Raw genomic sequence first — 11,605 nt, 5'->3', positions numbered from 1 at the left:
TTGTTTTCATCTGATAAAGAAGTTCCCAAAATCCTTGCATCTATACATATGAAAATGTATATTATATGCACAGACTTTTTTTAGCTTTCATTGTAAGAGACTAAAGAAGACAATCAGAAATTAATCAACCAGCATGCATGATTAACAATATTCTCCAGTATAAAAGCCACAAGTTGTTATTGCATATATTTTGCTTCCATCTCTAAATGCATCAATATAACCATCGCAGAAGTGAAAGTATATGGTTTTAATGAGATGTCAAGTTTTAGTTAATAATAATTTTAAATGAATGGCAGCAGAGAGAATAACATCGCAATGTTATCTCTTGACTCTCAAACAATTCATTTAATGAACCAGAACGTTTGGAATTCAAAAACTCTACCTTTCAGGTGCCTCCGCTTTCTTTTCTTTTTCTTTTCTTTCTTTTTTTTTAATTATTTAAATCTATGGTTAGTTCAGTGTCATTCAGAAAACTCAGAAGTTCTGAGACTCTCTTCTTGTTATCCTCTAAACTTTTCTAAAAGCCCAGGAAGAATTCTCACAGAATTTAGCTAAATGATTTACGGATCACTTACTTCAAACCCATTTATAGTCATGCTTTTTATACTGAAACAAAGGTGACACTTTATATATTAAAAGTACAGCAATAATTTTTTTTATAATGTTTAGGATTTTAACAAGTTGAAAAAATAATTTTCTTTATCCTGACATATTTTCAACCCTCTTAAAACAATACGAACAACTATATATAGTATGAAATTAGCTCTTGCCTGTTACCCTTGTTCCTACATAGCTTTTTCTAATATGTCTCACCAGTAATAAATTGTAAATGAGGCTATGACTCTAAGAGTAGACAGTGTGTTTCATGGGTATTTAAACAACAACATTAAGTACTATAGGAATCTGTGGAATGTGGAGTGCAGATTTATGTGTCTTAACAATTTCTTTACTGGTTTGTAATAAGCCTGCAAAATAACACTTTATTTTTATATTAATTTGGCCTTAGAAGTCGAGTATACTGGAGCATGACAAGAACAACAAAAATAAACTAGCATATACTTAATAACTGTAACAGTGAATTGCCTCCAATACTAAAATATTTATCGAAACTGGGGGAAAAAAACTAAAAAGAATTACCCTCAACAGCCTGCTACCAGATCTTTAACAGTGGGCAACGTAATGCCTTAAGGTACCTCAAACTGTCTTTCATTTTCTAGACTTAATGGCTGATTGCAGAAATCAATGTTGCCATTAGTAACAGAGTATTTGTTATGGCATGATTTCCTCTGTTGTTAGCCTTGCAGAATGATTACAGTATTAGTGAGGTGCTTTCTTTATAAAGGGCTGAAGATATAACTTTCAATTTACTATCCATTAGTAAGTGGCATTGGAAATATAGATGAGGCCAGAAATCTTACCTGTTATTACTTGGAGATTTTATTTCAGCAGTCATAGGCTAGTAACTTTAAAAATTGTACCAGGAAGCTCAATATTTTATAGACATCTTCAATGAAATATTATCTGTTTTGCTATTTTATACACAGGAAGTTAACATGACATACAATGCAATTAAAATGTTTCAGTTCAATTTCTATTTATCTTGTACTTTCAAATACACATGGAATAAATGGAAGGATGCATACATGTTAAAATAAGCATATAAATGAAAATTATGTAAAAAAACCTAATCATGGATTTTATTTTATTTTTGTTGTTGTTCTAGTCAGCACGGTGACCTGGTGGCAGTGCATATCTCAGCAAAATAACTGAGTTGTTTGGGGATTGGGACTAGGCTGCTTCTCTCAGGAGGGCTGGTGGCCAATACAATATACCCCTTTGAGCTATAGCTTAAAGAAAGTAACTTGCTTCACCTTTCCACCTGGAGGCAACAGTAGGGTCTGGAAGAGAGAGCGAGCAGGGATATAACAGAGGAGCTTTAGAACCCCAGAGAAAGGGGTTCCCCAAGTGACACCCTCATTGGTGAAAGCACAGACCTTGTACATTGCCACTTGTGGCATAGCTGAAGAGAGAGCTGAAAGGCCAGGAAAAGTTTGACCATGAAAAATATCCACAGGTGAAATGAGAATTCGTTTAAAAAGCGTGAAGGGATTTTAAAAAAGAGATCCCAAAATACCATGCTCTAGCACACAGCACCACAGCCCTGCAAACTATTTGGGAACTGTAAGTAGGAATAACACTGGCAAATTGTATAAAATACTAAATTATTGTCATTTAAACTATAGCATCTAATTTCTCAGTCAAAATTGGTGATGGATAAGTTAGCATACCTGAAGAGGAAGGTGAGGAAGGATGTGGACTGTCCTCTTGTGCACTTCCTGTCTGTGAGAGACCCCCACCTACTCCACTTTCTTCAGTAATGTTAGAGGACCCTGGTGTTGTCGACCTGCTGACAGACTGAGACTCTTGATCACTTCCAGACCCACGTCGCTCATCGAGGCTACTTTGAATTATCTCTTCTTCTGCTTTTCTGTCTCTCTTGTGTACCCTGGAGTGAACAACAACTTGGTGGTATGTTCTAAAAACCCTTCCACAGTCAGGACACTCAGTTGGCTTTTCTTTCACATTCCCATGACTTTGCATGTTATAATCAAGTCCCTGGTTCATACCATGTGACAAAAAATCTCGACTGCCTTCTAAAGGGTCTAGTTTGTTTGGCAAGTCTCTCTGATTGCCCATTTTAGTGCTGCGAACCAAATCAGCAGGCATTTTCTGCTTAGAGCCATCTGCTCCTACTAACACATACTCCCGCTTCTCCTTATCAAACATAACTCCAGCATTTGCCAAAGTGTCTTCATGGCTGCGCTGTATCTGCTGCTCTTTAGACAAAAAGCCATGTTCCATGGCCATTCCCCTCGCCATAAGCTGCCAGGCTTGATAGCTGTTTACTGGATCCATCTCTGCAGCCTTGGCAGCAGCCTGTAACCTTTCTATACAGCTGGATTTCAGAGGAGGCACCAGATTGAGACAGCCTAATAAAGAATGTTTATCCCCTTCAGCAATACTGTGGCCGATGCCAGAAATGGGTGAAAGGAGTTTCCCCAGAACTTCTTTCTCTTTCATGGGCAAATCTCCTTTGTTATAAATCTGATTTTGTTCACTTAAACTTGCTTTGTCTGGAGGAAGAAAGCCACTTTGCAAACATGATAGGTATCGTGAATACAAGTTTGCATGAGCTTCCTGTGACATACTGCTGATGGATACAGGAACTTCTGGATCATTAGGAGATTTGTTCTTTACGGATAATTTATTCAGATGGACTTTCATGTGATTTTTAAGAAACCAAGGCTCTTTGAAGCGCCTACCACAAATCTGACAGCAGTGCTCAAACGAATCTTTGTGCTTTCTCATGTGGCCTTTGAGGAACCAGGCTTGGCTAAATACTTGGCCGCACACCTCACAGCGAAACTCATTGGTAGATTGTTCTCCATTCCCATTGGATCCCTGGCCTTGAGCTGACTCTGCAGTGATGTGAGCTTTCTCCACGTGACTAATCAGCTCCTCCTCCTGGGAGGCAGCGAAGTCACACAGAGTACACTTGTAAGGCTTGTGCAGGATCCTTATGTGTCTGTCCAGCTCTTCCCGCTTCTTAAACTTTCCTTTGCAAAATGTGCATCTGAACCCAGCAGTCTGAGCTACTACTTCTTCCTGGACACTGACAGGCTTTGGAGAGGGGACAGGGTTCAAAATATCAGGTGTGCTGTGATTAGCTGGCACAGACAAATTACAGTTTGCAAGAGGTGTTGGCTGTGAATGTTGCTGTGCTTTCACATCGGGTCGTGGCTGCAAAAGGCTGCTTTTCATCTGCTTGTCTCGCAGAATTGCCCTCTCCTCCAGCTCATGTAAAAGCCTGTTTTCTTCTCGGACTCTTCCACGGCCTTTGCCAAGGTTTCCAAGTTTGTGAGTACGTAGGTGAATCTTCAGATTGCCTTTCTGAGCTGCTCTGTGGTCACAGTATGGACACTTAAATGGTTTCTCTCCAGTGTGAGTGCGCATGTGGAGCGATAGGATGCTATTAAACCGAAAGCGTTTCCCACAGAGGGGACATGGGTACTTTCTGTTCTTTCTGGCATCATCCTCGATATCACTCATCTGAGACATGATCCCAAGGTTTTGTCCATTTAAAAATTGTTGCAGATCCACTCTTCCGTTCAAACTGGTGTCAACATCTCTATTGAGCTGGTTTGCTAACAGTGCCATCTGACTGCTGATTGGCTGATTTGCTATAGCCACGTGACTTTTGTCTTCTAGTGGTGCTGATGCCTTCTCCTCAGTATTCTGCCTGTTTTGGAGTTCTGGAAAGGCATGACTGAGCTGTGAAGTTATCTGATGCAGCTTCTGGCTCATTGAATACTGGCCATTAAGTATGGTACTGTTGAGGTGGGTGTCAGCTTCTGATACAGCTGAAGAAACACCAAGGCACAAACTAGCTTCCTCCATCCCTGAAAATAAGGAGATAGTTTAGATTTGTACTTCAAAATAGTTATAAGCATTGAATCAACTATATCTGTGGACATAATATTTTCATTTTATGTTTAACCTACACATAATAATGCAAAGGAATTATAGTAGAAAACAATAAAAAGTATATTAAATGCTAATTATACTATACAGTTGTGATCATATTTGTTCTTAATTATATAATGCCTTCATTGTACTGTATGTTTACTGATTTAAATTATTAATTAGTATTTTAAAATAGCATGTTGCCAATTTCAATATCTAATTATTAAAGGGGCGGCATAAGCTTTTCAATGTCTCCTGTTCCATTTCCTGTGAAACTGCACCTGTTTACATTTTCAATCTATAGAAAAAGAAAGGTTATGCATCTCTCCCATTTCCATTTAAAAAAACACAAACAGAAAACAAAATGTAACTTTCAGTTCTATTAACCATTTTCAATATATTCCACATTCCACAATGAGAAAGATAGTTTTATGATTTGATAAAAAAATGAAGGCATGATATTTACTGGTATACAATAAAACAAGATAATGTTTTTTGGAAAAAATAAAGTAAAGGACAAGCTTTAGAACAATAAAAGGGATTTTGCTTCAGTCAACAAAAAGTGCAGTAATATCTCATTAAGCTGATTAGTATGCTGCTTAGAAACAGTACTAGGTGCTGTAACACATGATTATAATCATAAAAATCCTTCAGTGTTTGCAAGTAAGCATTAACGAGGTATATTAAATTTTAAGGAGACTGCGACTAGCAGCTTTGTAAACCTCTGAGATTAAGATTTAACCCTTTTGTTACAAGACATTGTTTTTTGTCATTCTGAAACTGTGACCATCAAAAAAATGCATAAATTATCTTCTGCTAAATCTTTTAATTCATTGTTGAGACCCTTCAGATTTCAGTTCTTAGAAAAACTTTTAAGTTTATAAAGAAATATCTCTGTCATTTGATGGGTAATATATGTGATTTAAGGGACTCTGATTTGTTTTAAAGAGTTCTCATATAAAACTAGATAAAACCAATTAAAATCCTATAGGAAGTATCTATAGAAAGTATGCTATAGGAAGTATCAACAAATGTAAGTATTTTAAATAACTTTCCCAACATACATTAACGAGTACAAATAATACCTTCAGTATGTGTACTGCAGAAAATTAGAACTCAAAGCTGTTTGTTAAACACAAGCACTCAGTGCTGGTCCACATAATTGTCCATAATAATATTCTATTCTTGCCACATTGTCTAGTCTATTCAGAAATAATGTATCTATAACATTCTATTTAAAATAAAAACTTTTACATTAATGACTTTTGAACAATAAGAAACTATACGGTCAGATGGAAACATAATGAAGATCTGTTTTATTTACAGATATAATCTGACCCTTTCTCCACCATAAAATTACTAAATTCCTTAACTTCTTACTGAATAGTTATTTAATTGATTTGACTTATTATTCATGTCTGGACACAGAAACTTACTCACCAGGCTTGCTGCAAAGGCAACATGTTCGGCCCAGGTGGAGACCAAACCTCACACTGCTTTACAATGGCCACTTGCCAGACAATCTGAGGCCCAGATCTGGCAAATACTGAAGATGTTTGTAACTGCGCTCATGGGAGTAATTCCATAGACTTCAGTGGCACAACTCTTGTAAGCAAACTTATACATGTGCTTAAGTATTTGCAAGATTGGAGTCTAAGAGAAGCCTGGTTGGTGTCCATAGGGAGGTCTGTTTGGTTTTCCTTGACAGGATGACTGATGTTGAGATTAAGATTTTATAAGAGAAAAAGAGGAAATATACATTGACATATATTAAATATGAGCCTGAACCACAAAGTTCATGTTTGTATCCAGATCAGAACTTTTCCAAAGTTCAGTAGTGTTCAGATCCAGGGATTGTGTTTGGACCCATTTCTAACATTCAGCATTATTTATAAATAAACACACAGATTAGATGTAGAAGTCTGTAATACACATAATACTTAGCACTTACTCTCTGTACAACAGTGTTTTACACATATATAAATTCACAACACCTCTGAGTTGGTTATAGGTAAGCCTCTCATAGGTGAGGAAACAAATACAGAGTGATTCAAGCATCACTGAAGACTACATAGTAAATGAATGGAATTCCTGGCTCCCCTGCTGGGTTCAATCCACTAGATCGCAGGTACACAGAATTAGATACGTGTGAATGGGAGCAAATTTTTTTATTGTTTGCTTTTCTGTTAAATCTAATTTTGACGCTACTTCCCTTCTACCTCCTTCAAATAAGCTATTTTCTGTTTGAAATTTCTTGTGTTTGTTTCTAGCTGGAGGTGATTTTCCCCCCCAGGTTTGAGGTTAATCAGACAAGGCACCTTGGAGACATGAGAATTTGAAAATCCAGGAGATTTTTTTTTGAAGAGTCTTCTTAGAATGTCATTTTTTCTAAAAACAGCTTGATATATACACTCCAAGTTTGCTTTATTCAGTAGACCTCAATGGGAATTGGTGCCCTTAAGTTTTTTCAGGGAGACTAGGTGGCTAATTTTAGCATTATCCCTTATCAAAGTTTGAAAACTCTGTCAGATCCCAGTGGTGTTTATTAATACTGATGGTTAACACTAAGTATCATTTCTAACCTACAGTTGTTGGACTTGGTTTTGTTTTATATTTGTTGAGGTTTATGCTATTTTGTAGTATTTTTCCTCAAAGATGGACTTTAAAAAAAAAAAACCTTGTAGCAGCTACAGTTGAAAAGTTAAAAGTTTCTCAGTGATTTTTCCTAAAAAATTCAAGCTATTTTTGAAGTTCTCCCCACCAGCTGTCCAACCCATATCAATAGCACACCTTACTCTCTTTCTCCTTACTAAAAACAAACCCTTCTATTTCAAGGCCTGCTCCTGGTTGCTAATATGTTCATATACACACATTTCCCACCAGGGAGGGCATGATGCAAGTCTTGCAATGTTTGATAATTTTCTTAAAGCCCCAACTCCTGAAGTCAAGTGATGAAAACATAGCTTTCCAGCACAGGGGTTGTTTATTTTTGGAGAAATATGTTTTTATCCCTCTTGGTCACAGAGACATGCTTGAAAACATGATTTAAGTGCACCTAAAGGGTCAGAAAAGACACGGCTAATACAAAGAACACAAAACTTATTATTGATTTAAAATGTCATACTTTTTAAACGAATTTCATGATTGTTTGAGACCTGACTCATTATTTTTGAATGTTTTGGGACTGGCAATACCTACAGGCATAGGTGAAATCTTTATCTCACCCTGTTTCTTACACAGATCCAAATTCCCAGAAGATCCCTGCCAAGAGTGCAAGCAGGACTACTTTACACGGGCCACAAAACCTGAGGTAACGGAGGATCCCAGGAGAAGAGTAGAATTATATCTCCTGTGGAGGGCAGTAAATGCTGCTGCTCCCTTCACTGGAAAGATTTGGGCAGGAGGAGTAAAAAGCACAGCGGCCTAGATGCTTCTAGTAGATTTTCAGCTGGGGAGATGGAGGCGGGTAGCAGAGCAGCTGGAGAGGAATGAGAAGAGAGCCACTGAGTCACAAGCCTTCTGACAACCTGGGATGGGGAGCCTGGAGCAGAGGGCCCCGGAGGTGCCGCAGTCCCCAGAGGTGCCGCAGGCTTCCTGTGCACTGAGGAAGTTCCTGCTGGAGCTGCCAGGCAGACCATGTCCTGCGCTGCCCTCTCTAGCCAGTAACTCGATTTTTGGGCCAATCTGTCGATGACAGGAGATGCTCCAACACTCACACCATATTCAGCCCTGCCCACAGGAAAACTCGTTACAATTAGGTGCGCCCCCCCCCCACCTCCTGGGGAAGAGCAGCCAATCAGAGCTACTGCAGGAGACAGGCAGAATTCTTCCCTCCTCCTCTACCCTTGAACTGCTCTTGGCTCATGAGGAGGTGTTGGGGCGGGAGCAGGAAGAGATCAGCTGCTCAAGGTGACCCTGCTCCCTCCACACCCCTCCCCTCTTGTGATAACATGGGTCAGCTCCTCCCCGACCCCAGCCCTTCTCCACCCCTGCAATACCATGCTTGGGAAGTGGGCAAGTGTGTGTGTGTGGGGAATAGAGGTGGGGCTAGGGGGTAGACTTGAGACAGGGGCTATGGGTGCTTAGTTAATGGCTAGACTAGGGGAGGGGCAGATGGGGGTCTGGAAGGGACACAGAATTAACTAATTAGAATTTTGGGGAGCAAGAGCTCCTGCAATGGGACCCAAATCACTTCAATCAATCAATCAGTGGATCTATCACTGAATCAATCCTCATGATTTTTTGGGTCTGACAATTTTTAAACTTTTGGGTTTGGCAATACTGCTTTTTCCCTGCTGAAATATGAAGGAAGGGCATGAAGGTAGTCCCATTTTTGTGTGGATTGAAAGGCTATGATCCTCTCCTTTCTAACTGTCTTATCTACTGGTTGCTTGCCCCGCTTCAGGGATCCAGCTACTGTAACCTGATCCTGATGGTGCACCTGACGAAAGCTGCATCAGTGCCCCTTGGCAGCTGTGCCTAGATGCTGTCGCCACCTCTATAATTCCTATTCATCTCCCAACTCTCACTCCTGCCTCTGCACCTCATCTTGCTGCAGGTGTAATCCTTTCAGTACCGCAGTGCAGACTGCACTTCTCCTGCTTTTGAAGGTGTAACCTTTTCAGTGATTGCCCTCATGTGCCACTTCCTCCCTCACTTCCCAGCAGGTATAATACCTTCATTTCCAAATTCATCGTCCACCTGCCATTCGTACACAGTCTGAAGAGCACAGGACGTCCCATCAACAGGGATCAAAGAGCTTAAAAAACACAACAAGCTTTCACGGCATATCAACATTTTAAAGTAGTTTCTAAACAAACACACAAATCAAACAAAAAAGGAAATTCCCAGGCAAAAATCTTATGTACTTAGAGATGTATTTTAAAAATTGTCTTTCAGGAAGGAAATATGTAGTTGAGGTTCAGCAAACAGTTTTAACTCTGACTCTTTATCGACATCCTCCCTATCCACCAGAAATCCCCCAGTCCTACCTCAGAGATGTTTCCAATGGTCACCACCAACCCTTCTCTTACACTTCTTGTGTAACCTAGAACCTCTTCCTGTTTATCTGACCATTCACAGCAAAACACAGTAACATATGCCACCCGCCCGCATGAACAGGTGGGAGAACTTGATGGGGTTGGCGGTGAAAGGGGGACAGTCCCAGCAGCAAGGGAGGGAGACACTTGCCAAGCGACAATAGGTAGCTCCTCCCCCTGGGAGTCTCCGGTACTGCGTGGCCAGCCGGGGGGGGAGGGGTACTGACTGGCTGGCATTCCCCACTTAACCTGGCATGGGGGTCATGTGCAGCCTCCTTCATTTCCGTTCCACCATTCCACCCCCAAACTAGGAATGGGAACCAGGTCTGACAGATGCTGCAGGTCTAACCAATCATCTGTTTATGGGGATCAGGAAGGAATTTTTTCTCCCATGGGCAAATTGGCAGGAGACCAGAACGGTTTTTGCCTTCCTCACCTCACCTTCAAGCCACAGTGGGATAAGCAAGAACACGCTTAATACCTAACTGAAGTACTGGGGTGTTACCTGTGGTTTATTCATCACAACTTGAGGGCAGTTTCCAGCGCCGTCAAGAGAATAGAATGAGTGGGTCCCAGAGATAAAAGACCTGGGATTTTGGTGATGGGCCTTGGGATAGGGTGAGATCTTTTGGCCTTGGTGGGCTGAGGTCAGACCTTGTAGCCCTGCTGCACCCTCTTGTGGTGGGTGTGGTGGTAGAAAGAACTAAGTCCTGGGGGGGTAAGCGGAGGACAGCCTACCCCACATTATCGTTTAAATGATAAGGAGCCCTGTAAACGTAGCGCTGGTTACAGGTTATATGATAAAGAGTCATGTAACCCCTGCACTGTAACTAATTAAAAGCCTGGTTTAGGAGAGTATAGGTGGTGGGTGGGTTAGCGCCCCTCCCCTATATTAAAATTTAATAAAAGGTGCTGTCTATCACTTATTTACATGCATGTGTCTGTCCCTATTTTGCTACTGGGTCCACATCAACTCAGCCTGTATCTATATGCAGTAGAGAAACAACACCCTCCCTCATCTATCATTCCACTCGTTAGAGAACTCAAACAAATTCATCAAACTAGAAACTCCATTCTTCCTGCCTCATCCACTGTCCCCATAAACCACGAGGAATCAATCCTCCAGAAACTGCCCTGTGCAGTTTTGTCCCATCTAGACTACTCAAATTGTCCACTAAAGCCCAAGTCACAGGTAACTGGGGTTTCAACTGAATGAAATGTATCATGAAAACTGTCTGCTTTCAACAAGAAACCTCAACTTTTCCTTAAAAAAACATATCATAAAGTTCAGAAAATTTCAATTTGGAAATGTTGCTGTGGTGCCCCATGCCTCCATTCTCTTCTACAGCCTGGGCTCTACAGCCAGACTACCTCTGTTACGAAGCACCGGAGTGGCTCAGCAACAGAGGAGGCTGTGGAGCACCATGGGAAATGTAGTCCAACGAGGGCGCTTGACTGATAGAGGGGAATGGAGGCATGAGGCACCTGAACCACAACTCTGATGAGGCTCTGTGGCTGCATTTCTGAATACACAGTTTTATCTTTTATTTTGGGCTGGAATTTTTCAGTTTTCAATTTTTCACCAACCAGCTCAAATGGTAAATCATTTTTGTTACATTGCCATTGCCGTAAGATACATTAGGTAAACAAGGAACGGAGACTGAGGATCAGAGTTGAGGCTGGTTGCTGAAATTCAAGTTTCCTGGCTTTCAAATTTCTGGGGTTTTTTGGTTTTTGTTTTTTTTTTTTAATATACACTATTGCAATATACCTGTGGCCTGATCTTGCTCACATTAAAGTCATAGGAAGTTTTACCATCAGCTGCAGCAGGAGCAGGATCAAGTCTCATGTTTTTTTGAAGTTAGTTAACATGTGTTTACAAACTCAACTTTAGCTTAAAAATTAAAGAAAAAAGTTTTGTTAAGAAATGTGTGAGCCTCTCCACTAATTTGTTTCAGCTTGGTATTTTCTTGGTTTTCTGAAACCAACAAATTTGGGAAGACTGACAAGTAAAGTTAATTCCTGTAATACTGTAATACAGC

The 11,605-nt window shown here is 40.3% G+C and overlaps 1 protein-coding gene across 9 annotated transcripts in view; it reads right to left on the bottom strand.

Moving 5' to 3' along the window:
• ZNF536 (zinc finger protein 536) overlaps positions 1 to 11,605 on the bottom strand; it is a 402,112-nt gene that overhangs the window by 216,699 nt on the left and 173,808 nt on the right. For all 9 annotated transcript variants that reach the window (XM_043526140.1, XM_043526139.1, XM_043526141.1 and 6 more), the window contains one exon: positions 2,289 to 4,460. In XM_043526140.1, the coding sequence (XP_043382075.1) occupies positions 2,289 to 4,458 (2,170 nt within the window). In that variant the 5' untranslated portion in view covers positions 4,459 to 4,460. The remainder of the gene's footprint in view (positions 1 to 2,288; positions 4,461 to 11,605) is intronic.

The sequence above is a fragment of the Chelonia mydas genome, chromosome 12 (genome assembly GCF_015237465.2).
Source record: "Chelonia mydas isolate rCheMyd1 chromosome 12, rCheMyd1.pri.v2, whole genome shotgun sequence".
Taxonomy (NCBI): domain Eukaryota; kingdom Metazoa; phylum Chordata; order Testudines; family Cheloniidae; genus Chelonia; species Chelonia mydas.
This window is presented reverse-complemented; position numbering and strand designations above follow the sequence as displayed.